Source organism: Eptesicus fuscus, chromosome 13, assembly GCF_027574615.1.
Source record: "Eptesicus fuscus isolate TK198812 chromosome 13, DD_ASM_mEF_20220401, whole genome shotgun sequence".
In the NCBI taxonomy this organism is placed as follows: Eukaryota; Metazoa; Chordata; class Mammalia; order Chiroptera; family Vespertilionidae; genus Eptesicus; species Eptesicus fuscus.
This window is the reverse complement of record NC_072485.1, coordinates 83,746,261-83,772,782: the sequence shown is the minus strand read 5'-3', so window position 1 is coordinate 83,772,782 and position 26,522 is coordinate 83,746,261. Positions and strand designations below refer to the sequence as shown.

The 26,522-nt window shown below is 65.4% G+C and overlaps 1 protein-coding gene across 1 annotated transcript in view; it reads right to left on the bottom strand.

Moving 5' to 3' along the window:
* Positions 1–26,522, bottom strand: part of CARS1 (cysteinyl-tRNA synthetase 1) — a 29,884-nt gene that overhangs the window by 1,551 nt on the left and 1,811 nt on the right. The window contains exons 2-19 of the mRNA XM_054724884.1: positions 20,568–20,659; positions 19,378–19,466; positions 18,912–19,008; positions 17,858–17,956; positions 14,142–14,291; positions 12,482–12,622; positions 11,525–11,613; positions 10,711–10,832; positions 6,666–6,778; positions 6,209–6,337; positions 5,782–5,911; positions 5,381–5,484; positions 5,066–5,163; positions 4,772–4,961; positions 3,316–3,384; positions 1,927–2,008; positions 1,206–1,286; positions 702–769 (exon numbers count right to left, since the gene is read on the bottom strand). Coding sequence (XP_054580859.1) covers positions 702–769; positions 1,206–1,286; positions 1,927–2,008; positions 3,316–3,384; positions 4,772–4,961; positions 5,066–5,163; positions 5,381–5,484; positions 5,782–5,911; positions 6,209–6,337; positions 6,666–6,778; positions 10,711–10,832; positions 11,525–11,613; positions 12,482–12,622; positions 14,142–14,291; positions 17,858–17,956; positions 18,912–19,008; positions 19,378–19,466; positions 20,568–20,659 — 1,943 coding nt within the window. The remainder of the gene's footprint in view (positions 1–701; positions 770–1,205; positions 1,287–1,926; positions 2,009–3,315; positions 3,385–4,771; positions 4,962–5,065; positions 5,164–5,380; positions 5,485–5,781; positions 5,912–6,208; positions 6,338–6,665; positions 6,779–10,710; positions 10,833–11,524; positions 11,614–12,481; positions 12,623–14,141; positions 14,292–17,857; positions 17,957–18,911; positions 19,009–19,377; positions 19,467–20,567; positions 20,660–26,522) is intronic.

Below are 26,522 nucleotides of genomic sequence, written 5' to 3'. Positions count from 1 at the left end.
GGCCGGGGTCCCTCATGGTGACCAGGGGCAGCCCGTGCGGCCTGTGTCCCCGTGGGCACCCTGAGCTCTGCCCAGTTCTGGCACCGGCTGTGTCCCAGCCGCGCCCTCCATGGGGCACCAAGGCCCTCCAGGGGCCCTGGCCTGGCTTCACCCCTGGCCGTGGGGGCTCAGCTGCCCAAGGCACGTGGGGGGATGGGTTCTGGGGGGGCAGTTACAACTGTAACACACTGTACCCCGGTGACAAGAGAGACACCCCTTCAGGCAGCAGCAAGGTGTGACTGAGCAGGTCGGCTCCACCATCTACCGGGACCCGCCTCCCTCCGCGTCCGGAGCTTCCTCAGAGGCCCTTCGGAGGGCCGCCTCCTTCGTTTGTTATCAAGTCGCCAGTTACCTATGTTGTTAGTGTTTCCCTCTTACACGGGCAATTCCTGGCATTTAACAAAAGTAGAGCCCGGCCGCGTGGCTCAGGGGTTGAGTGTCAACCTAGGAACCAGGAGGTCAGAGTTCGATTCCCAGTCAGGGCACAGGCCCGGGTTGCAGGCTCGATCCCCAGTGGGGGGCGTGCAGGAGGCCGCCGATCCATGATGCTCCCTCATCGTTGATGTGTCTATCCCTCTCTCCCTCTCCCTTCCTCTCTGAGAGCAATAAAATACGTATCTTTAAAACGTATAAAACATTAAACCACCCGCGGTTCCACTCACCCTTCTCTTCTCCTCTCTCTCTCTCAGGAGCGTCTCTCTGTCCACCAGCTTGACCACGGTCGGCAGGCCTGCAAGCCAAGCGCCGGAGGGAGCTGAGGCCTGGTGTCCATCTGTCCTGCCTCCCCGCACGCCCCACGGCCGCCCGCTCACCACACCCTCCCCCCTGCCCCCGGGGGTCCCTGGGGAGAAGCAAGGTGGGCCCCTTCCTCGCTGCTCGGGACAGAAAACCAGTCACGGAGCGCGAGTCACCGGAACCCGTGAGCCTCAGGCTGTCTCTGAACCTCCCAGACAGCGCGTGACACAGGCTGTCGCCTAAGTGACAGCGCAAGGAAGGTGGCCCGGGCCCTCGGCCGCAGGAGTGGGCGGCGTGGCGCCTCTGACACGCCCCCAGGATCCCCCCGCGTCCTCCCTCCCCCGTGCCCTCCCCCCAGCATCCTCCCAGCACCCGCCATCCTGGCGAAAGCTCCTCGCAGCGAGTCCCCAGAGACAGCGGGCAGCACCCACCTTCGTGATCCTCCAGCCGCACCCCAAGTTCAGGCAGGACGTCGTCCCGCAGGGCATCGCTGAGCTGCAGGACCTCGGGGACTGGGCGCAGAGGAGCGAGTCAGGGAAGGCCCGGGACCCACAGGACGGGCGCCTCCCGAGCCTCCGGAGGGAGCAGAGCTGCTCACCCGACCAGACGGACCGGACCGGACCGGACCGGACCCACGGGAGGCAGAGCGTCCAGCGCAGCCAGCAGGCCGGGTCCGCACCCCCAGGACGGTCCCGGGGCCCCGTCTCAGGACCTCTCAGAGGAGGGCGCTGTCTGGGGCTGCACAGACAGGCCCGGGGTGCCACGCAGGGAAAAGCTGGGGGGGGGGGTGCTGGGCCCCGGCAGGTCCACGGAACTAGATGCCGCCACGTGGCAGTGAGGCTCAGTGGGCACCTGCGGCCCCAGAGCGGCAGTCCTGACAGGCAGGCGAGCTCCGGTCCAGGCCCGGGGCCTGGGCCCACCAGCTCTGGGCCTGTGCCCTGAGGCCACCCAGGAGGGCACACGGGGCACCTGGACACGTCGGTGGGCGTCACAACTTGGGGAGGGGACTACCAGGCCAGGGAGTAGGGCCAGGCGTGTCACTGCCGTGACGGCCCCACGAGAGAGAAGGGCTGGCCCAAATGTCCGCAGCGCGTCCGCGCGTGACCCCCGGGCCGAGCGCCCGCGAGGAAGCGGCCCAGGGAGCAGCCTCACCGTGCTTCTCCCGGGCGATCCTGCGCACGCCCGCCCGGAACTCCGACAGCACCTGCAGGTACGGCAGGACGGCGCCCTCGAGCTGTGGGGCGAAGGTTCGATCCTCAGGGGCTTGCCCTCGTGTCTATTATCCCCGCCTCCAGCACGGGGGGGGGGGGGGGGGGGGGCAACGGCCTCGCTGCTCACTCCCTCAGCGGGGGACTGTCCCTGACAGGCCACACCCCTCCTCCTGCCGCCCCTCGGGGTGCCTGCGGGCCACACACATGCTCGCCCTGCTGTCCCTCGAACCCGCGGCAGACGGGACGGCGACGGAGCGCAAAGCCACTGGACAAGCCTCACGGGAGGGGCGGGCACAACTGGAAAACCCAGGGCAGTGGGAAAACTGTTCCATCTGCCACACTTCCCAGGCGACAGCGCCTTAACCCAAGAAGCTAACCTTCCAACACGAAGGCTGGTGAGGGGCAGGCCATCCGTGCCACCTGCACCTCTGGGCCCCTGGCACCGGGCCGAGGGCCGTGACCCTGCGGGGGAGCTGGGCTCCGGGGTCTCAGTACTTCTCTGCCCCCTCCACCCCCGGCAGGCGGTCGGGGAGACCCCGGCAGGGAGGGCGGAAGCTTTCACGGCTGGGCCTGGGCCACGGGCAGCGACCACCCGGCGCCGGGCACTGCTCGGTGCTGAGCTGCCTCCCCGGCTCTTGACACTGGTCGGGTTTGGAAGTGAGCCGTGAACTTCAAATGGCGTGGACTGCACGGCACCCTTGTGCCCGGCAGGCTCACCAGCCACGTCCTGTGTCCCATGGGGGTCCTGGGAACCCGCACCCACAGCCACTGAAGGCCCCCCCCCGGGGCATTTAGCGTGCAAAGCGTTCTCTGTCAAGTTCAAAGGGAGGCTGTCCTCAGGAGGCTCTCTGTGGAAGGGAAGGGATGGCTAGGGTCACGTGCAGGAGAAGGAAGCAGCTGGGGGCTTTCTAAGAGCCGACCACGGTCCCAGGCGGAGACATCAGCGGCCAGCTCTGAGGCCGCGGGCGTGGGGGCTGGGGGGGTTCTGCTGCGCCCGCCCTGGGGCTGCCGGGGCCACTCCCTGCAGGCTCCCCGCCCTTCCCTCCGATTCCCCGCCTCCTGCTCCTCTAGGTCACGTCCTTAGGTCTAAGGTCTAAGCGTCTCCACCTGTCCTAACCACATAATCACAGCGGCCAGGTGACCGTCCGCACCGGGAGGGCGGCCGTGACCGGGGCTCGGTCCGGAAGGTCAGGGCAGTGGGACCGGATGCCGGTCACCCAGTGCCCACAGGCTGACCCCACGGGAGCAGGGAGAAAGGCGGGGATGCTGTGCGCGCAGGAGGGGCCTGGCAGTGGGCACCGTGTCCCAGGGGCAGGGGGGCCGCACTCACGTTTAGGCTGCTTCCGGGTCCCCCGACAGGGAACCCCAGGGAGCTCTCCTCCTCGATGGCCCCGAAGATCTAGGAAAGAGATGGGTGTGGGAGGCAGAGGTCCTGAGACGCGGCGCTGACGGGTCCTCCAGACTACCTGCTGCTCGCGGGAGGGCGCCCGCAGGTGCTGCTGCGGCACAGACCCAGGACCCAGGGCACGAGGTGGGCGCAGGGCAAGGCCTCTGGTTCTGCTTCCCACACAAGATGGAGGGGAAACCGAGGTGCACAGGTGTGATCGCTCAGCGCCAGGGCCCGGGGCTCACCTCCAGCAGGTGGGTGAGGTAGGAGGGGCTCACCTGGAGCAGGTGGGTGAGGTGGGGGGGGGCTCACCTCTAGCAGGTGGGTGAGGTGGGGGGCAAGGCTCACCTCTAGCAGGTGGGTGAGGTAGGGGGTGGGGCTCACCTGGAGCAGGTGGGTGAGGTTGTGGGGGGCTCACCTGGAGCAGGTGGGGGAGGTGGGGGGGTTCACCTGGAGCAGGTGGGGGAGGTGGGGGCTCACCTGGAGCAGGTGGGGGCGGTGGGGGGCTCACCTGGAGCAGGTGGGTGAGGTGGGGGGGTTCACCTGGAGCAGGTGGGGGAGGTGGGGGCTCACCTGGAGCAGGTGGGGGCGGTGGGGGGGTTCACCTGGAGCAGGTGGGGGAGGTGGGGGCTCACCTGGAGCAGGTGGGGGCGGTGGGGGGCTCACCTGGAGCAGGTGGGTGAGGTGGGGGGGTTCACCTGGAGCAGGGGGGGGAGGTGGGGGGGTTCACCTGGAGCAGGTAGGGGAGGTGGGGGCTCACCTGGAGCAGGTGGGTGAGGTGGGGGGGTTCACCTGGAGCAGGTGGGGAGGGTGGGGGGGCTCACCTGGAGCAGGTGGGTGAGGTTATGGGGGGTTCACCTGGAGCAGGTGGGGGAGGTTATGGGGGGTTCACCTGGAGCAGGTGGGGGAGGTGGGGGCTCACCTGGAGCAGGTGGGGGAGGTGGGGGGTTCACCTGGAGCAGGTGGGGGAGGTTATGGGGGGTTCACCTGGAGCAGGTGGGGGAGGTGGGGGCTCACCTGGAGCAGGTGGGGGAGGTGGGGGGGTTCACCTGGAGCAGGTGGGTGAGGTGGGGGGGTTCACCTGGAGCGGGTGGGGGCTCACCTGGAGCAGGTGGGGGCGGTGGGGGGCTCACCTGGAGCAGGTGGGTGAGGTGGGGGGGTTCACCTGGAGCGGGTGGGGGCTCACCTGGAGCAGGTGAGGGAGGTGGGGGGGTTCACCTGGAGCGGGTGGGGGCTCACCTGGAGCAGGTGGGTGAGGTAGGAGGGGTTCACCTGGAGCAGGTGGGGGAGGTGGGGCTCACCTGGAGCAGGTGGGGGAGGTTATGGGGGGTTCACCTGGAGAAGGTGGGGGAGGTGGGGGGCTCACCTGGAGCAGGTGGGGGAGGTAGGAGGGGCTCACCTGGAGCAGGTGGGTGAGGTACCGCGCGATGCTCTCCAGCAGGGCGCGGTTGGGTCTCCTCCTCGCGGCCTTGCGGGCGGCCATGTACAGGTTGCACTGGCTGACCAGCGCCCGCATCTCCTCCAGGGCGGAGCGCGTGTCCACGTTGTCGCAGAGGGCTTCGTGCACCGCCGTCTTCTTATCGTAAAAGCTGAGCAGGCGGGGGAGGGAACGGGACAGGAGCCCCACAGCCTCAGCGTCGCTGGTCGGGGGGCACGGGGCCCGGCACGCCTGCGCCCCGAGGAGAGCCCTCACCTCTCGTTCAGCGCGGCTTCCTCCTCCTCCCACTTCTCGAACTGGCCGGTGACGTCCACGGGCGTGCGGAGGAGGTCCTTCACGTTCAGGAAAAACTCCTGAAGGGCGAGAAGCCGTCAGCAGCAGGCGACAGCCGTCCCCGCAGCCTTCCCCGCAAGAACGCTGACCGAGAGCGGCCGCACTGAGGCCCTCACGCGGGCACGGCCAGGCGGCTCCTTCGCTCCTGGGCGCTCAGACGGCAGCTCCAGGCCGGCGGCCGGCGGGTCCCCTCACGCCCACACGCTCGCCCGCGCCCCCTCTGAGCGAGGAACTCACGTTCATGAACTTCTCGTACTGCAGGGCCGACTCCATGGTGTTGCTCGAATAGTCCAGCGTGTCCTTCCACGCGTGCATGAGGAAGGCCAGGCGCAGCTGCCTCGCTGCAGAGACGGCACCGCCGACTCATCGTCCTGAGGGTCCCGGCCCGTCCTCAGCCCGTCCTCATCCCGTCCCCGTCCCCATCCCCCGTCCCCGTCCCCATCCCCATCCCCGTCCCCGTCCCCGTCCCCGTCCCCGTCCCCGTGCCCATCCCCGTCCACATCCCGTCCCCATCCCCCGTCCCCGTCCACATCCCGTCCTCAGCCCCCGTCCCCGTCCCGTCCCGGTCTCCCCGTCCCCCCCCCCCCCCCCCCCGGTCCCCGAGCCCGAGGGGCAGCGGCCGCAGGAGGGGTGCTCACCCGAGTGCCTCCTCAGGGCGTCCTTGATGGTGATGAAGTTTTTGAGCGACTTGGACATCTTGCAGCCGGCGATGGTCAGGTGGCCCGTGTGCAGGAAGTACCGCACCCAGCAGTCGTTCTCAAAGTAAGCCTGCGCGGACACGGGGCGCGGACACGGGGCGCGGCGGGGCGCTGAGTCCGCGGCGCGGCTGCTTGCGGGAGGTGCCCGCGCCGGGTAAGCCCTGTGCGCCCACCTCGTGGAGGGCGCTGCCTTTCCGGGGGCCCCGGGCTCAGAGGGCGGCCGGGGACGAGCGGGAGGGAGCCAGGGGCCCAGGCCAGGCGCTCGTGTGGGAAACCCGCCTCAACGGTTAGGATCCAGCCCCACGGCGAGAGCCCCCCTTCTCCCCCAGCCCCCGCGGGCGCCAGGCCCGCCCCCGGGACCACCTACCTCCGACTGCGCCAGCTCGTTGTCGTGGTGGGGGAAGCGGAGGTCGAAGCCGCCCCCGTGGATGTCCATCGAGGCGCCCAGGAGGGTGCCTGCCATGGCTGAGCACTCGATGTGCCATCCCGGGCGCCCCTAGGGACCCAAGGACCCAGTGACCGGCGGGCCCTCCCTCCGGCTGCCCTCCCCCCGACGTCCCGACCCGGAGCCTGAGCTTTCCGGGAGCAGGTGGTGAGTTGCACCCGAAAGCGAGGGGACCCGCCTGCACGGTCCCCGGGTCCTGCTTGGACCCCCGCGGCTCCGGGCGAGGGGCGTGTCACGGAGTTCAGAGGGGGCCTCGGCCCGGAATACTCAGGTGAGAGCCATTGGGTGCAGCCTCCTGGGGGGTCCCGCAGCCCACAGGCCACGAGGCTCAGGGCACCCGGGCCCAGGAGGGGCCTGCCCACGCCCTCTCGGTGCTCACCTTCCCCCACGGGCTCGGCCAGGACGGCTCTCCCGGCTTCGAGGCCTTCCACAGCGCGAAGTCGTTGGGGGACCGCTTCTCGCTCAGGCGCTCTGCCGAGACGCTCAGGTCGCCTGCACGGACAGGGGTCGGTCAGCGCGGCCTGGACGCCATCCCCGCGCGTCCCTCTGACTGCCTGCTGTGCCGTGGCCAGGCACGCCTCTGGGCGCTCTGCCCAGGTGCTGGGGGGCTCCACGTCCAGGCTGGCCAAGTCCTGGTCATGAGCTCGTTCGTCCTGCTCCTGGCGAGCGACGGCTCTGGTCTCCGTGAGGCGACGTGGCCGGCAGCTCGCGGGGGCCCTGGGGACCTGGCTTGCGAGGCGGGGCCGGGGTAACACCTCAGCTTGGTCCTGGGCAGAGTGAGGACCAGCCAGGCCCGTGCGGCTTCTCGGCCAGAGGGGGCCCATCGGGACACTCGCCCGCCTCCCGTGGTCACAGCCAGAGGTGCCGGGAGGGGCTGCGGCCCCAGAGAGCAGACCAGCGGCCGCTGTGGCCCCGGGCCTGGCAGGAGCAAGGGGGGATACCTTCCCCACGGCGCCCCCGGGACACGCCGGGCGGTGACAGGGAGACCCCGTGGTGACGGGAGGAGCTGGGCGAGTGGGCAGAGCAGGCCCGCCGCCCGCACCGAGGCCCCACAGGGTCTGCCAGGCCCCTGTCCTGGGAGCGGCTGCCCCCTGGTGGACGGCTCCGGCACAGGCAGCCGACCTCACAGATGCCAGGTGCCAGCTACCAGCTACCAGCTCCGGTCCGCTGCCGGAGACCACGCGGGGAGCACGCGGGAGGCGCTGGGAAACAGGCGGGAATCAGGGCCCAGGGCCCAGTTCCTCTTCGCCCTCCGACGCGGACCTGCAGGTTTGTGGGCTCTAAAACCTATGGCTGCACAACACCGACACCCCACACGCTCACCCGCCAGGTCCTGTCTGCCCCCCGGCGAGCTTCACCCGAGCGTCCAGGCTGTGATGGGCGCCTGGCACCCCTCGACCCGCCCTCCGCTGACAGGCAACGGGCGCTCAGGTCCGTGGCTCCCCCCGGGGTGTTTCTGACTTTTAGGAACTTATTCCGAACAAATTCTGCGTCGGAGGGCAGGGCCTCGCTCTCACCCTGCCCCTCGCCAAATGTCGCTGTTGGGCGAGACGATTTGCTGGAGGTTTCTGAGAGAGGGAAGTACCCGGCCTCTCCCTCGCCCCTGCTCTCCCCCTCCGGTGTCACTCCCGCACCTCGGGGCCGTCAGCAGGGCCTTCACTGCCACCCACGCCCGTGGTTCTCGGAGAGCGAGCAGGCTGCCCGCCCCGGGGACCCCGAAACAGACAGCGCTTCCGGCGTCCCTGCAGCGAGGGGCACGCGGCCGAGTGTGACCGCGAGGGGAGGTGGCCCTGTCCCTAAGGGGCCTGTCCCTCCTCGCCCTTTGTCCGCTGTTGGACGCCTCTCCCCGTCTCTGGGACGTGGACTCGGAGGTCGGCCGGGGAGGACAGGCCCAGGACGAGGCTGCCGAACAGGACGGCCATGGGCCCAGAGGCCGGGACCCCAGCTCCGGGAGGCCCCGCTCCGTGTGACCTTGGGGTCCGGCTCTCGCCCTGCGGCCCCTCCGGCTTTGCCCGTCCCCTCCTGCCGCGGACCTTCGAAGGCGGCCCGGCACCCCCCCTCCCCCCCTCCACCGGCCCCGGCACAGGAGCCGAGCACCTTCCCGACCCTCAGAAGCACAGGCACGGCTCTGGTCCATCCAGGGACGCTGTGGCCGAGCCGGCGGGCTCAGTCTACTGGACGGTCTGAGGGACGGCGGCCGGGCCCTGGCTGAAGTCAGGGGGCGGCTCAAACTCCCGCGGCGCCGGTGAAAACCACCTGCGAACGCCGCCGCGTCCACCGTGGGCCTGACGGTCCTCGCGCGTCCGGAATCTGCCCACGAAACGTCTCCCCAGGCGCTGTCCTGCTTGTGTGTCTGTCTGTGCAGAGCCCGCTGTGGACAGCTACCTCCGTCTCCTTCCTCCGTCTCCTGCCTGTCCTTCCCCTCACCTGCTCCTGGACGGAACGCGGCACCTCGCCCAGGTCTGCGCCTCTGCCTTTGCCGCGTGCAGTGCAGACGCCCGTCCTGTCCACACGGGGGCGCCCCGCCCTCCTGGAGACTCGGGATGGCCCCGGGCTGTGAGGGTGGTATTTCCATTCTCAGTGAACACGTTTTAATCGGCGCCGGCCTCGGCCCGATGACCCAGTCACACACGCCTTCTCCGCCGCGTCCGGCACGGCCTGTCACTGTCGGCCTGGTGCTGGGGCCCCGCCGTCCACAGCGACACAGCGCGTCACCGCCGTCCTCGGTCCCACGTGAGGCCTGTTCTCCGGGGTCACCCTTCCCAGGAGAGGGGGCGCCCGGGGGCCGGGGGCCGTGGGAAGGCGGGTGACGTGCGTGCCTCTTCCTGTGGCCGTGGCGCGGCCCCCTTGGCCTCCGGGGCCTCCGCTGCCCCAGGTTTGTGGTCTGTGTCCCTGCCGTGCGGGGGGGAGGACGGGGGACAGACGACACGCCTTCATCCTGGCCGGGCCCACGAGAAGCCACGCCCCGGGACTTGCAGGGACGCCTTTATGTGGCCTGCGGTGCACGTTGGTGCGGCCCCGTGAGCAGCCCTGTGTGTGTGTGTGTGTGTGTGTGTGTGGTCCCACGTGCGATCCCGTGTGCAGACCCATGTGCGGCCCTGTGTGTGTGTGTGTGTGTGTGCGGCCCCGTGTGCAGCCCTGTGTGTGTGTGTGTGTGTGTGTGTGTGTGTGTGGTCCCACATGCGATCCCGTGTGCAGACCCATGTGCGGCCCTGTGTGTGTGTGTGTGTGTGTGTGTGTGTGTGTGTGTGTGTGCGGCCCCATGTGCAGCCCACATGGTCTCCCTAGGAGAGCACATGCCTAGCTTCCTGGGGTGACGCTGTGACCCGTGAGGCACGGTCACGAGTGCCCATCCTGTCCCGGTCCCGGGCCCTGGCCGGGTCCATCCTCCTGGAGGAGGAGCCCCCGTGGACGGGGTGTGTCCACCTGCTGGGCACCAGGACGAGGAGGTCCTGCCGTCTGGTCGGGCCGGAGCCCACGCGGGTCCCCCTGGGGGACGGGGTGGGGGGGTGAGACTTCAGCGTCATGAACTCGCCTCGAGCGCCATCGGGCTCATGGCCCCTCAGTCTCCCTGCGAGGTTCCCCGGGGTCTTACTTCGGTTCTGGGGTTTCTGCAGCACAGAGCCCGAACGGTGGTCACTGGAGCCAAACGTGCGAACATTTTAACGCCAGACTGCCTTCCGGAAACACCGCGGGTGATGTGGTGTGACCAGCCGTGGGGGGGCCGTGGGGGGCTGTGGGGGCCGTGCCTAGGGGGCTGCTGTGGCCCGCCCCATCCCTCAGGGCGCGAGGAGAGACGCTGAGAGCCACTAGGACCCGACCCGGTCCCGAGAGCCTCCCGTCTGCTTAAAACATCAGATCAGGAGCGGGGGGGGGGGGGGCGGGGGCTGCTGTCACAGACACGGGCGCGCCCTTCACTCCGCGGCCGGGGTTTCGCCTCCGCCAAGTGGGACTCGGACCCAAGGGAGCTCCTGCCCAGCCCGGGGGGCGGCCGCACCGCCTCGTCCCGCCTGCACCCTCGTGCTCCTCGCGCCCGGCTCCAGGCTCCCCGCTCGCAGCTCCTCACCCTGCCCGGGGGGCTCGGCCCCACCTCCACCCGCCAGCCCTGCTCAGGCCCGGGTTCGCCCAGCTTTTCAAGCGGCACGGCATCTACGTACGACGCGACGGTCAGGGCGCCACGCCCCGTGGAAAACCCAGCACGACCGCTCCGACCCGACTCCCCACAGCCGCCGACTGCAGCCTCGCCGCGACGCGGGGCCACAGGCCGCAGCCACTGAACGCCGAGCGAGTGAGGCGGCACACCGGTGCCCCCCGCACCCCCCCCCCCCCGTCAATCAATAAAAATAAGTAAACAATGCTTTTCACAGCCTTCGTGTGGGAAATCCCTGAACCCTCCCAGGGCGGCACCCCGGCCGCCCGCTCACCTTCCCCCTCCTGCAGGGCCTGCTGGTCCCCCACGGCCTCGGGCACCAGCTTCCCGTACGAGTGCCTCTCGCTGGACGCGAACTTCCCCGTGTCGAAGTAGACGGACCCGCTGGAGACGTAGCTGGAAACAAGGCAGAACTGGGAACGTGTGGCCGACCCAAGGCCGGCCCGGAGCCGCCGCAGGGCACCCTGACACGGAGGGCCGGCAGGCTGCAGCCGCCCAGCCCCGGCTCCTGGCCCCCCGCCTGCCGGCTCCGAGACGAGGTGCTCAAATCCACGGCGCTGCGTGGCCTGATCCGGACGCAACAAAAACACGTCACAGGCAGAGGCCCAGGCCTCACTCCCCGGCCGGAAGCGTGTCCCGTGAGCACGCAGCTGGCGCGGGGAGCGCGAGGGGGACCGCCAGCGTGAAAGGGGCGCAGGGACCCACTGCGTGGGGTGCAGTCCTGAGCCCAGTGCCTCAGTGGCTGTCAGCTCCCAGAGGCGACCGAGGGGGCCGGGCCAGGTGGCCGTCAGCAGGGCGGTGTCCTGACCCGAGATCGGGGCTCAGGGAGACACGGGTGCACGCAGAGCCGCGGCGTGCGGACAGCACCTGCCGGCCTGGAGGGGCCTGGCCCAGACCTGCCCTCGGGGCCCGGGGCTGGGAGCGGCCCTGCTGTGCTGCTTCGGCCACGGCCGGGCCTCTGAGCGCCGCCCCAGGCCCCTCACGGCCGGCAGCTCCGACAGCGCCGGTCCCGCCCCCAGAACCGACTAGGATGGGGAGACGCTCGCCCGGGAAACCCCCCCGGAGCCAGGGGCTCGGGGCTGACTCACCCGTAGCCGTTGTCCACGATCTTCTGGACAAAGCGCACGATCTCGGGCACGTACTCGCTGACCCGGGTCAGCACGTCGGGAGGGAGGACCTGCGGCGACAGCCGGTCAGCCCTGCCCTCAGCCCTGCCCTCCGCCCTGCCCTCAGCCCTGCCCTCAGTCCTGCCCTCAGTCCTGCCCTCAGTCCTGCCCTCAGCCCTGCCCTCAGCCCTGCCCTCAGCCCTGCCCTCCGCCCTGCCCTCAGCCCTGCCCTCAGTCCTGCCCTCAGCCCTGCCCTCCGCCCTGCCCTCAGTCCTGCCCTCCGCCCTGCCCTCAGCCCTGCCCTCAGCCATGCCCTCAGTCCTGCCCTCAGCCCTGCCCTCCTGCCCTCCGCCCTGCCCTCCTGCCCTCAGCCCTGCCCTCAGCCCTGCCCTCAGTCCTGCCCTCCGCCCTGCCCTCCGCCCTGCCCTCCGCCCTGCCCTCAGCCCTGCCCTCCGCCCTGCCCTCCGCCCTGCCCTTCTGCCCTCAGCCCTGCCCTCCGCCCTGCCCTCCGCCCTGCCCTCCGCCCTGCCCTCCGCCCTGCCCTTCTGCCCTCAGCCCTGCCCTCAGCCCTGCCCTCAGCCCTGCCCTCCTGCCCTCAGCCCTGCCCTCCTGCCCTCAGCCCTGCCCTCAGCCCTGCCCTCAGTCCTGCCCTCAGCCCTGCCCTCAGTCCTGCCCTCAGCCCTGCCCTCAGCCCTGCCCTCCTGCCCTCAGTCCTGCCCTCAGCCCTGCCCTCCTGCCCTCAGCCCTGCCCTCAGCCCTGCCCTCCTGCCCTCAGCCCTGCCCTCAGTCCTGCCCTCAACCCTGCCCTCCTGCCCTCAGTCCTGCCCTCAGCCCTGCCCTCAGCCCTGCCCTCCTGCCCTCAGCCCTGCCCTCAGTCCTGCCCTCAGCCGGGCCGGGCGGCGGGGCCAGGCAGTGGGGCAGGGGCAGCGGGTCACTCACGTTCAGGGCCGCCATGTCCTTGTGGAACTCCGCCTCCCAGAACCGGGGCAGCTCGGAGAAGATGGAGTTGTCGGTCACCTCGCTGCCCAGGGTGGAGTCCAGCCAGTCAGAGAGCACATCCCGGGCCTCCTCCAGCAGCACCTGGGGAGCAGGGCACACGCGTGAGGCCCACGGGTCACACCCACCCACACGCGTGCCCCAGCCGGTGGTTTCCCTCTCCCGTGCCTGCGGTGCTCCCGCTCATGCTAAGAGCACGCAGTGATACAGCTGGGTCACCGGGAAGAGCTCACAGCCCTCAGACGCAGCTCACACCAGGGCCAGGCCCGCAGCCGCAGGAGCAGGAGACGGGTCCCCGGTCCCGCGGAGACCTCCACGCGCCTCCCGCGCAGACGGGCAGATGGGCGCGGAAACGGCCCCCAGGCCCCGGCTGTGACGGGCACCCAGACCACCTCATCCAACACACGCCTCCCAGGCCCCACGGAACAGTCAGCAAGACCAGCCACAAGCTGGGCCGTGACCAACGGCCGAACAAACGTATAGAACAGAAGTCAGACCCGGCCGGCGTGGCTGACCATCGACCTACGAACCAGGAGGTCACGGTTCGATTCCCGGCCAGGGCACGTGCTCGGTTGCGGACTCGTCCCCGATCGTGCAGGAGGCAGCCCACCCACGACTCTCTCGTCACTGATGTCTCTCTCCCCCTCTCCCTCCCTGATGTCAGTAAGAGTTTATGTCTTTAAAATCGGCGCACTGCTGAGGCGGAAGCAGGAGAGGCCCGGGAGCGGGCCCCGGCCTCCACGCAGCACACCCACCGCGTGGGGCCCCTCAGCACACCTGAGGGACGCCCTCGTCCGAGACCAGGGCCCCGACCCCGCACCCACGCCACCTGCCACGTGAGGACACAGAGGGTGACACCCAGAGCCAACCACAGGGCGGGGTAGGCCCACGTCCTGCTGTGCCGGGACACCAGCCGCAGTGCCCTCAGCGGGTTTCACAGGGTTGGAGGGCGACCAGCAGGGGGCGCAGGTGTGAAGGAGAAGGGCCATCTCACTGGTCTGCTGGGTTCTGCAGGGCATGGCCCAGGGAGATGGGTCTGCAGGGCATGGCGGGGGGGGGGGGTCTGCAGGGCATGGTGTGGGGCTGCAGGGCATGGCCAGGGGTGGGGGGTTGCAGGGCATGGCCAGGGGTTGGGGTCTGCAGGGCATGGCTGTGGGGGGCTGCAGGCTGAGGGTGGCAGGTGACAGCACAGCCCCGTGTGGCAGCTCGGGCAGGGAGCGCCGGGAGGAGGGGCCCGGGCACTGGGTGGCGGTGCCCTCACTGTCCGCAGGGAGGCCTTTCAGAGGCAGAAGAGCCGCCCCAGGAGGGCCCAGGTCGGCAGGTGACCCCCACCTCCAGCTCTTTGCAACTTCAACCTCTCACCCTCTTTCTGCAGGTGCTGCCGTTCAACGCCGGGGAGGGCCCACCTGAGGACCTGAGATAATTTCGAGGGAAGGCTGCTCCCCACACCTCGACCTCGCCTCCTGCTCATCTGAGGGCGTGGTGGGAAGGGGTGGGGAGCAGGGGCAGGAGAAGGGGGGGCAGGAGGCGCACTGCTCGCCGAGTGCCAGGACGCAGGATCACCGTGGCCAGCCCCGCAGTGCAGCGCGGCCGGGGCTCTCACCTGCGCACGGCGGTCGACCTCCTCTGCGGCCAGGTCGGAGCGCACGGCCTCCTCCAGCGGCTCGGTGGCGAGCTGCACTGCGCGCTGCATGCGCTCCAGCATCTGCTTCTTGTCGGGATCCGTGGTCTCACTCAGTTTCACCGAGAGCGGCTGCGACGGCAGCAAAGAGGGCGTCCATGAGCCCTGCTCACAGCCCCGCCACAGAGGCCACAGCCCGAGAGGCCGTCTCCCCACGGCCCTGGCGGTCCAGGGCTGCGTCCTCCCCAATCCAACCATGAGGGGGCGGGGGGGGGGGGGAGGACACCAGGAACGTTCCAGCAGGGGGCGTCCTATGAAGTGCCCAGATGAACCAGCTTGCCTCAAAATGGCCCAGATCATTAAAAACAAAGAGTCCGCCCCGCCAGCGTGGCTCGGGGGCTGAGCTTCAACCCATGAACCAGGAGGTCAGGGTTCAAATCCCGGCCAGGGCACATGCTCAGGTTGCGGGCTCGATCCCCAATGTGGGGAGTGCAGAAGGCAGACAATCAATGATGTTTCTCTCTCATCGATGTTTCTCTCTTCCTCTCCCTCTCTCTCTAAAAATCAATAAAAACATTAAAGACAGACAAACACAGGAAAGGAAGTCTGATGAGCTGCCATCAGAGGGGCCTGAGACACAGGGCCACTAAGGGTCCTGTGGTGCCGGGACAGGGTCCCGGGACAGAAAAGGCCGTGAGGGGAAGACTAAGGAAACGAATAAACCCTGATGTCAGTCAGTGACAATGTGTCCCTGTTCGATGTCAGTCGGTAACAATGTATCCCTGTTCGATGTCAGTCGGTAACAATGTGTCCCTGTTCGATGTCAGTAGGTAACAATGTATCCCTGTTCGATGTCAGTCAGTAACAATGTGTCCCTGTTAGATGTCAGTTAGTAACAATGTGTCCCTGTTAGATGTCAGTCGGTAACAATGTATCCCTGTTAGATGTCAGTCGGTAACAATGTGTCCCTGTTCGATGTCAGTCGGTAACAATGTGTCCCTGTTCGATGTCAGTAGGTAACAATGTATCCCTGTTAGATGTCAGTCAACAACAATGTATCCCTGTTAGATGTCAGTCAGTAACAATGTGTCCCTGTTCGATGTCAGTCGGTAACAATGTATCCCTGTTCGATGTCAGTCGGTAACAATGTATCCCTGTTCGATGTCAGTCGGTAACAATGTGTCCCTGTTAGATGTCAGTCGGTAACAATGTATCCCTGTTAGATGTCAGTCGGTAACAATGTGTCCCTGTTCGATGTCAGTCGGTAACAATGTATCCCTGTTCGATGTCAGTCGGTAACAATGTATCCCTGTTCGATGTCAGTCGGTAACAATGTATCCCTGTTAGATGTCAGTCGGTAACAATGTATCCCTGTTCGATGTCAGTCAGTAACAATGTATCCCTGTTAGATGTCAGTCGGTAACAATGTGTCCCTGTTAGATGTCAGTCGGTAACAATGTGTCCCTGTTAGATGTCAGTCGGTAACAATGTGTCCCTGTTAGATGTCAGTAACAATGTGTCCCTGTTCGATGTCAGTCGGTAACAATGTGTCCCTGTTCGATGTCAGTCGGTAACAATGTATCCCTGTTCGATGTCAGTCAGTGACAATGTGTCCCCGTTCGATGTCAGTCGGTAACAATGTGTCCCTGTTCGATGTCAGTCGGTAACAATGTGTCCCTGTTAGATGTCAGTCGGTAACAATGTATCCCTGTTAGATGTCAGTCAGTAACAATGTGTCCCTGTTAGATGTCAGTCAGTAACAATGTGTCCCTGTTAGATGTCAGTCAGTAACAATGTGTCCCTGTTAGATGTCAGTAACAATGTGTCCCTGTTAGATGTCAGTCAGTAACAATGTGTCCCTGTTCGATGTCAGTCAGTGACAATGTATCCCTGTTAGATGTCAGTAACAATGTGTCCCTGTTAGATGTCAGTCAGTAACAATGTGTCCCTGTTAGATGTCAGTCAGTGACAATGTGTCCCTGTTAGATGTCAGTCAGTAACAATGTATCCCTGTTAGATGTCAGTCGGTAACAATGTATCCCTGTTAGATGTCAGTCAGTAACAATGTGTCCCCGTTCGATGTCAGTCGGTAACAATGTATCCCTGTTAGATGTCAGTAACAATGTGTCCCTGTTAGATGTCAGTCAGTAACAATGTGTCCCTGTTAGATGTCAGTCGGTAACAATGTGTCCCTGTTAGATGTCAGTCGGTAACAATGTGTCCCTGTTAGATGTCAGTCGGTAACAATGTGTCCCTGTTCGATGTCAGTCGGTAACAATGTATCCCTGTTAGATGTCAGTCAGTAACAATGTGTCCCTGTTAGATGTCAGTAACAATGTGTCCCCGTTAGATGTCAGTCGGTAACAATGTATCTCTGTTCGATGTCAGTCGGTAACAATGTGTCCCTGTTAGATGTCAGTCAGTAACAATGTATCCCTGTTAGATGTCAGTAACAATGTGTCCCTGTTAGATGTCAGTCGGTAACAATGTGTCCCTGTTCGATGTCAGTCGGTAACAATGTGTCCCTGTTAGATGTCAGTCGGTAACAATGTATCCCTGTTAGATGTCAGTCGGTAACAATGTATCCCTGTTAACGCCCCTCGCTTTAAGAGCGTCAGTCGGTAGGCAGTAAGGCAAGATGTTAAAGACAGAAGCATCCGGGCACATGGGAACTCGTGGTACTAGCTCCTCCTATTTCCTCTAAGTGTGTATCGTTTTTATTCTAAAAAATAAAATCTTTTTTTTTTAAATGAAGGGAAAAAAGAAGTTTGTGTCCTTAAGAGTGTGGCCCCAGCTTTCCCCAGGCGGCAGCTGGAGACCCGGCCAGGCCCAGGCAGCTCGGCGCTGCAGGCACCTCATGTGACCTTGGCGACCTTGAGCCACCCTCACCCCTGTGCCTGTTTCTCTATAAAAAATGGAGAAACATGAGCCCGGCTGCCATGGCTCAGGAGTAGAGCATCGACCTCTGAACCAGGAGGCCACGGGTTCGATTCCCAGTCAGGGCACATGCCTGGGCTGTGGGCTCCATCCCCAGTGTGGGGCGTGCAGAAGGCAGCCGATCCATGATTCTCGCTCATCATTGATGTTTCCATCTCTCTCCCTCTCCCTTCCTCTCTGACATCAATAAAAATAAATAAAAAATAAAATGGGCGTGAGAGCCGCCCTCCTGAGGCTGTGCCGGGGGTTACACAGGTGCCACCAGCCACGTGGCCCTTCCCTAAAAGATGGCTAAGCTGTCCTTTTATCCAGGTTTTTACCCACAGACAAAGGCACCATGGTTATCCCTCTAATTATTGAAGACAGCGATGATTAGAGAGTAAAACAGCATAAGCTATGCTCACTAAGCAACGCAGTGATTTCTAACAGTTCATTCAGAACGAAATACGAAGTTGGAAGGAATCCATTTCTTCAGCTAACGCTGCAGAACTCCGGGGCTCGAGGCCAAAGCCGGTGCAGCTCTGCCCCTGGGCCAGGAGCGCGGGGGCAGCGGGCGGCCGGGCAGGGCCCACAGCGGGACGGGCACACCAGTGAGGGCGCGTGAGGCGCCGAGGATCCCGGTTCCCACAGGAGCCACACCCGCCCACCACGCCCACCGGACGGACTGGCCTCGGCACCGAGCCCGAGGAGCCCCTACTCCAGGCCAGCGACACGCGAACACGCAGCCGTGACCGGGATCGGGGAGCGCAGCCGGGACCCACCTCCAGCGCGGCGTGCACGTCCTGCAGGAGCTGGGCCGGGCGGGGCCGCCGCCCCCGGTACCGCTCAAACAGGTGGCTCTGCCGGGCCCTGCGGATGATCTGCCGAGAGAAGGCCACGCGGGCGCAGCTCAGAGCCCACGCCCGTCCCTGCGGCAGGCGCACCCGGCGTGAGGGCCACCGTGCCCGAGTGCACGCCACCAGCGACCGCGACCACCCCCTCCAGCGCCCACCCGCCGGCCCCTCCCCTCATCATGGGACCAGCCGGGTCCTGAGCAACCTGCCCCTGAGGTCTGACTCCGGGCGCGGCCATTTGCACGGACTGCGACACTCATTCCGGGGGTCCAATCACGCCCAGCAGGTCAGGACCCCAACCGGCTCAGGCCGACCTCGTCCTGTTTCCTTTCCCCAAAGTCGTTTCTTTAACATGTTATCTTGCCCTGGTCGGTGTGCTCAGTGGTTAGAGCGTTACCCTGTGCACCAAAGGGTCTCGGGTTCGATTCCCGGTCAAGGGCAGGTACCTGGGTTGCAGGTTAAATCCCCGACCCGGTCAGAGCGAGTACAGAGGCAACCAATTAATGTGTCCCTCTCACATCAATGTCTCTCTCCCTCCTCCCTCCCTCCCTCCCACTCTCTCTAGAAATCAAAGGAAGAGGGGGGGAAATAGCCTCGGGCAAGGATTCATAAAAGATAGAAACTAAAAATGAAATCTATATATATAAAAGCCTTAGCGACCATTCGACTAGTAGCTATGATGCACACTGGCCACCAGAGGGCAGACACTCTGACCGGTAGGTTAGCTTGCTGCTGGGGTCCGGCAGATCAGGACTGGGTGGGGCAGGCCAGACACGCCCTGGATCCCTCCCATGGTCCCTCCCCGGCCCCAGTCGTGCACCAGTGGGGTCCCTCAGCCTGGCCTGGGCCCTCTCGCAATCCGGGACCCCTCAGGGGATGTCCGCAGGCCAGGCCGAGGGACCCCACCGGTGCACGAATCCATGCACCAGGCCCCTGGTAACGTAAATAAATAAAATGACGTGTGCTCTCGGGCACCCACTACCTTGTCGTCGATGTCCGTGATGTTCATGCAATAAAACACGTCGAACTGGAAGTAGTCCCTCAGCACCCGCCTCAGGATGTCGAAGGAGATGTAGGACCTGGAGCAGAGAGGCCGTCTCCCACTGCATGCCAAGCCCGCCCCAGCCACGGCCACTACTGCCACGGCCACGGCACGCCCCAGCCACGGCTCACCCCTGCCGGGGGCCGCCCGCCTCAGGTCAGAAGGCGGGAAACCCAGTGCCTGGGCCCTCCTCCCTCCTCCCACCCCCTTGCACCCGCGCTGCGGGGTGCGCATGAGGCAGCCGATCCGTGGTTCCCTCTCATCACTGATGTTCTCTCTCACCCTCTCCCCTCCTCCCTGAAATCAATAAAAATATATAAAAAACAACAACAAGAGAAGAGACGTCTGGCTGGCCCCCCTTTCAGATGCCAGGCTCTGCGGCAGGTCCCAGCCCGCGGGCGCCTACCTGGCGTGCCCCATGTGGGACGCATCGTAGACGGTGGGCCCGCAGCAGTACCAGGTCACCCGTCTCCCGTTCTGCGGTACGAACACGTCCTGGGCAGAAACAAGGCACGGCCGTCGCAAGGAGCGCAGGGCCAGGCCGGACCAGCCGGGCCAGCGGCCACCACGCCGCGGCGCGCTTCAAACCCCGGCCGACGAGGACCGTGAGGTGTGAAAAGTCACAACGTGGGGCGGGCGCAAGCCCGTGAGGCCCGAAGGCGACTTCCCACCGAGCGAGAGGCCCTGGGGTCGCCCTCCTCCGCCCCGGGCGCTGCTCCCGGACGCAGGCGGGAGGAAGGGTCCACGCTTCCTGCTGAAATGCTGCTTCCCCGCCAACAGCGGCCGCCCGCCGGCGCGGCTCAGTGAGCACCCGCCTACCCATCCGCCGAGCCGGAGGTCCCGGTTCGATCCCCGGTCGGGGCGCGTGCCCGGGTGGTGGGCTCGATCCCCAGTGGGGGGCGTGCAGGAGGCAGCCGATCCGTGATTCCCTCTCATCACGGATGTTTCTCTCTCCCTCCCTCTCCCTTCCTCCCTGAAATCGATAAAAAGCACACAAAACCAGCAGCTGTGATGGCCACCGTGTGCCGGGCCCCGCCGAGCGCTCGGATGGCCCTGGCCTGGCTCCTCGAAGCACCCGGGAGGCGGGCGCTGTGTCCTGTCCCCGGGAAGACACGGCTCCACGCACCCGCCCGGCCCGCACCCGAGTGGTGCAGCTTGGAAGCGGGACCCCTCGCCCCTCGCCCCCCGCCCCCCGCCGCCCGCAGCCTCGGGCCACCAGGGGCCGGCCGCCGTGCGCTCGCTGATGGAAACCCCACGGCCCGACCGCTGGGGCCACTGGCCATCCACGCGGAACCAACACCGCACACGCCCGGCTTTGCGGTCCCGCTGGCCACTCGGACATCCGCCGTCCCCGGGCGCCTGAGAGCAGCCGACACGCGGCTCGGCTCTGAAGGACCGAGGGCCTCCTCCGCACCCACAGGCGAGGGCGGGCTTCCTGCCAGGCGTGCCCGCGTGTGCCCGGCTTCAGAGCACAGCGCTGCCCGGGCCGCAGGGAGGGCGCCCGGTGAGCAGCGAGGTCTCACACCCGGACTCACGGGCCCAGAGCCCAACAGGCAGGCGACACGGTCCCCACCCCACGCCGGGGACCCCGCTGACCTTGTTCCGGGTGAGGCTGTTGTACAGGCGCAGCTTGCAGGGCTCGGAGCCGGCCGGAGGGGCCCACGGGGGCTGCGCGCGCCGGCCTTTACCTGCGGGCAGAGAGCAGCTGGTCTCACGCTCCAGGCCTCGTCCTCACGGGGAGGCACTGAACACACAGTGAGCATGACACAGCGCTGAACATACAGTGAGCATGACACAGCGCTGAACATACAGTGAGCATGACACGGCGCTGAACATACAGTGAGCATGACACGGCGCTGAACATACAGTGAGCACGACACGGCGCTGAACATACAGTGAGCATGACACGGCACTGAACACACAGTGAGCATGACACAGCGCTGAACATACAGTGAGCATGACACAGCACTGAACATACAGTGAGCATGACACGGCGCTGAACATACAGTGAACATGACACAGCACTGAACATACAGTGAGCAAGACACGGCGCTGAACATACAGTGCACACGACACAGCGCTGAACATACAGTGAGCATGACACGGCGCTGAACATACAGTGAGCATGACACAGCGCTGAACATACAGTGAGCATGACACGGTGCTGAACATACAGTGAGCATGACACAGCACTGAACATACAGTGAGCACGACACAGCGCTGAACATACAGTGAGCATGACACGGCGCTGAACATACAGTGAGCATGACACGGCGCTGAACATACAGTGAGCATGACACAGCACTGAACATACAGTGAGCATGACACAGCGCTGAACATACAGTGAGCATGACACGGCGCTGAACATACAGTGAGCATGACACAGCACTGAACATACAGTGAGCATGACACAGCACTGAACATACAGTGAGCATGACACGGCGCTGAACATACAGTGAGCATGACACGGCACTGAACATACAGTGAGCATGACACGGCGCTGAACATACAGTGAGCATGACACAGCACTGAACATACAGTGAGCATGACACGGCGCTGAACATACAGTGAGCACGACACAGTGCTGAACATACAGTGAGCATGACACAGCGCTGAACATACAGTGAGCACGACACGGCGCTGAACATACAGTGAGCATGACACGGCACTGAACATACAGTGAGCATGACATGGCACTGAACATACAGTGAGCATGACACAGTGCTGAACATACAGTGAACATGACACGGCGCTGAACATACAGTGAGCACGACACGGCGCTGAACATACAGTGAGCATGACACGGCGCTGAACATACAGTGAGCATGACACGGCGCTGAACATACAGTGAACATGACACGGCACAGAACATACAGTGAACACGACACGGCACTGAACATGCGCATCCACCAGTGCCGCCGCCGCGTCGAGCAACTGCTCCTCCTCAGCTCTGCTCGCCATCTGCGGAGCCCGCGGTCACCAGCCCTCCACTGCCCTGCACACACGGGTCCCCTCCCGCTCACACGGGTCCCCTCCCGCTCACACGGGTCCCCCCCCCCCCCCCCCCCGCTCCAGGGAGGACAGCCCCCTCCCCGCTGCCTGTGGGGGGCCGGGATGGGCGGGCACAGGAAAGTCCATTCCCTCGTGTCCCCCGCCCTCGCGTTTTCCTTAATAAACACTTTTAAAACAATAAAACACGCCCACCGCTCTAAGCACCGCCCGGCCTCACAGCCTGCCCCAGAGCCGGGAGCTGCCCACCCCTCGTAATGCTCGGTGCCGCCCACCTGCCCGGCACAGCCTGCCCGGCACAGCCCGCCCGGCACAGCCCGCCCGGCACAGCCCACCCGCCAGGCCTTTACGAGCAGCTTTGCTGGCGCCGCCCTGGGCTGCCCTGTTATTACACCGGCCGAGGGGCTCCCAGCGTCACCCAGTCTCGCGTCCAGAGGGCAGGGCGCCGGCTGGGAGGGCAGTGACGCCCGGAGCCGTCCCACGGGGCGGACAGTCACGGGGTAATTGCAGCCGCTGCCTCAGCGTCGGGAGGGAGCAAAAGCAGGTCAGCTCTGGGGTGACAGAGCGGCTTCTGAGCAGGGGACCCCCCCCCCCCCCCGCACGCCCCGCACGTTCCCTGGGGGACGCCGCCTGCCGGGGCTCCGGAAGGGGCTGGGAGGAGGGCTGGAAGGTAGCCGAGAGGCCGTGCGCCCGGGGGCGAGGCCATCCGAGGACCCGGGCCTCCTCCCCAGCCTCCTGCCCCAGGGCCCTCGCCAGCCCACCTCCCTCCTGAGCGCCAGCCGGCACCTGTGCGGGGCTGTACCAGGGCTTCATGTCTCCCCCAAACCTGGGCACAGGCCCCAGGGAAGGGGTGGCCGCGTTCCCCACGGGCGGAAGCGGGCACCTCCCTTCTTACTCCCCGGATGGAGCCTGCACCCACCCCAGGCCTGCCCCCCGCGTCCTGGCCTCCCGGCCTCGGCACCTCTCCTGCCGCCCCCTCCACCTGAGGAGGCACAGACAACACTTCCCACCGCAGAGGCAAGACCGAAATCCCGGAAATGTGCGCCAGGCCCCGCAGACCCGGCCGAGGCCGACCTGACCTTGAGGGCGCCTCCCGCTCTGGCCTGCGGAACTCGCTGGAAGCCACACAGCCCTTACTGAGGGCCCAGTGCCAGAGCCCCCCACCCGACCCCACTCCCCTCTCTTCCCGGGTCCAGAGCAGAGGCTGGGGCTGCGAGAAGCTGGGTGACCACGTCTGAGTCCACCTAGGGAGGGGACCCGGGCGGGGACCAGGGCTGGGAAGATGCTTATTTATTTTTCTTTTTAATTTTTCCACTGATTTTTAGAGAGAATGGGGGCGGGGAGAGACAGAGAGAAACACTGATGTGAGAGAGACACATGGATTGGTTGCCCCCTGCACGCGCCCCAACCAGGGCCCAGGCTGGGGAGGAGGCTGCAAACGAGGTGCAAGCCCTCGATGGGAGTCGAACCCGGACCCTTCAGTCCACAGGCTGACGGTCTATCCACTGAGCCACACCGGCCGGGGGGGAAGATGGTCCCTTTGGAGGCCTCCAGGCTGGGGAACCACCAGCCTCAGAAACGGAGACGCCCCGGCACCCCCTAGTGCTGGGGGGCCTCCGGCATCTCACAGAGGCCCCTCGAGGAGGGAGCGCCGGGGCCGGGGCCGCGTGGGTGGCAGCAACGCAAGCGCTCGAGGCTCAGTGCCGGGCAGCCCGGCGGGAGATGCCCGGCGGGAGATGCCCGAGGTGAAGGCCCAGGAAAACCTGTCGGCATCGGGCATCCTGGGCGGCTGGTCCCAGCCCAGCACCAGCCTCCACACCAGGCCGCGTCCCTCGGGCTCCCAGCCTCGGGGTCTGGAGCAACAGAGCGGAGAGGAAAGCGGTCGGAGACGAGGCCCGCGGTGGCCCCGGCGGTGTGGGGAACGTGAACCTCCCTCCTCTCAACCGCCCTTGATTAGGACACACAGAGGGCTGCCTGGTGCGGGGGGCGACGCCCGGGCTGTCAGAGGGGCCTCAGGGAGCGCCCGGCTCCGGGGAGTGAACGCAGAAAGCCGCCCTGGAGGCCACGCTTCCCGGGCAATGACTTCAGTCGCCCCCCAGCCGGGGAACAGCTTCCGGGCCTGCAGGCCTCCCGCCAGGGTGCGCTCCCCTCGTCTGCAAATCCACCGGGGAAGGCGACGTGGTTGTAAAGGAAGCAGAGAGGACAGCCTACACGTGTGTCTCCAGAAGGAACAGGACGGAGGACAGCGGCTGGGAGGACATGACGAGGATGGGCCCGCACAGCCTCCCTCCCCGCGGACACAGCCTCCCCGCGGACAGTCTCCCTCCCCGTGGACACAGCCTCCCTCCCCGCGGACACAGCCTCCCCATAGAGACAGCCTCCCCGCGGACACAGCCTCCCCGCGGACACAGCCTCCCCACAGACACAGCCTCCCTCCCCGCGGACACAGCCTCCCCATAGAGACAGCCTCCCCGCGGACACAGCCTCCCTCCCCGCGGACACAGCCTCCCCATAGAGACAGCCTCCCCACGGACACAGCCTCCCCGCGGACACAGCCTCCCCATAGAGACAGCCTCCCCGTGGACACAGCCTCCCCGCGGACACAGCCTCCCCGTGGACACAGCCTCCCCGTGGACACAGCCTCCCCGCGGACACAGCCTCCCCGTGGCAACGAAGGCCTGTGGTGACAGGACCGTGAAGATGCAGGCAGGCCTGAACGGCCATCCAAACCAGAGGCCGAGGGAAGGAGAGGGTGTGGGACCCTCTGCTGGACTCCCCCGCGGCGGGCTGGGAGCGGTCGGCTCTGTAACCCCCGTGAACAGCCAGGTCACTGTGGTCCCCGTTGGGCATTTAGCGCAGCCGGTGCCCGTGACGGACGGCTGCTCCGGAGAACTGGCCAGCGCGCTCCGCGGAGTGAGCGGAGCGTGTGCACGGCTCCAGGCTCCGGGCACGAGGCTGCGTGCGGCCCCGGGGACGCTGCCTTCCAGGAGGTTCGGTCCAACGGGGCCTGGACCTGGAGGAGTCCTATCCCCATCACGCCAAGACGGACCCGCAGATCAGGCCCACGGTCTCTGTTGCCAACGACGCCGGCGCCGTGGGCATCCCTCAGCAGGAGGGCGCCCGCCGGGAGGCAGCGGCTCCGCGGGGCCCTCTGAGGCTACAGATGCAGCCTCCCTGCTTCCGGTTCGGTGAAGACGGCAGCTATGAGGACCGGCGCTGCAGAGGCGTGGATCTAGGTCAGGGCGTCTGGTGCTGGGCTATGGCTTTGAAGGACAAGAATCGAGTAACAATAAAGACTGGATTGTCACCCTGGCTGGTTTGGCTCAGTGGATAGAGCATCGGCTTGTGGACTGAGGGGTCCTGGTTCGATTCCAGTCAAGGGCACATGCCCGGGTTGTGGGCTGGATCCCCAGTGGGGGGCGTGCAGGAGGCAGCCAATCAATGGTTCTCTCTTATCATTGATGTGTCTATCTCTCTCTCCCTCTCCCTTCCTCTCTGAAATCAATAAAAATACATTAAAAAAAAAAAAAGACTGGATTGTCCAGAACAGCCGGGGTAAAGCTCGGGGCAAGGATGGCTACAGAGAGATGCCAAAGACCGGATCCACCGTGGAGTCGCCCCCGCGGCCAGCTCCCCGCTGGGTGAGACACCGGCGGTAACGGCAGGCTTCATGGAGAGCGGGGCGCCCGGAGGAAGAATTCTCTCTGAACTGACCGCACTGCACTGAAGGGCAGACAACACTTGAACCTGGAAGGTCCAAACTGTGATTTTGAACTCTGACGTTTTACACTGGTTTAATGTTACTGCTTCTACAGATAGGTATGTGTAGACCTTCACCGTTTAAAATAAAATTTAATTTTTATTATCCTATATAAGAAAAGGCTAATATGCAAATCCACCGAATGGGGAACAACCGATCGCTATGACGCACACAGACCACCAGGGGGCCGACGCTCAACGCAGGAGCTGTCCCCTGGTGGTCCGTGCGCCCTACAGGGGGAGCGCCACTCAGCCAGAAGCCGGGCTCAAGGCTGGCGAGCACTAAGGATGTCCGACTGACGGCTCCTGGACTGGGAGAGGGCGCAGGCCGGGCTGCGGGACCACCCCACCCCTCATCCCCCAAGTATACGAATTTCATCCACTGGGCCTCTAGTTAAAAAAATGAAAAGAAAGAAACAGAAAGCAAAAACAATGTCATTTACGGTCAAAAACGAACCAAGCCCTGGCCAGTGTGTTCAGTAGTTAGAGCGTCGGCCCAAGTACCAAAGGGCTGAGGGTTCAAATCCCAGTCAAGGGCACGTACCTGGGTTGCAGATTTGATCCCCAGTCCCACTTGGGGCAGGTGTGCAGGAGACAACCGATCGATGTGTTTCTCTCACATCAATGTTTCTCTCTCTCTCTCTCTCTCTCTCTCCCCCCCCCCTCTCTCTCCCCCCCCTCTCTCTTCTCTCCTTCCCTTCCACTCTCTAAAAATGAATGGGGCCAGCTGGCGTGGCTCAGTGGTTGAGCGTCGACCTATGAACCAGGAGGTCACAGTTCGAT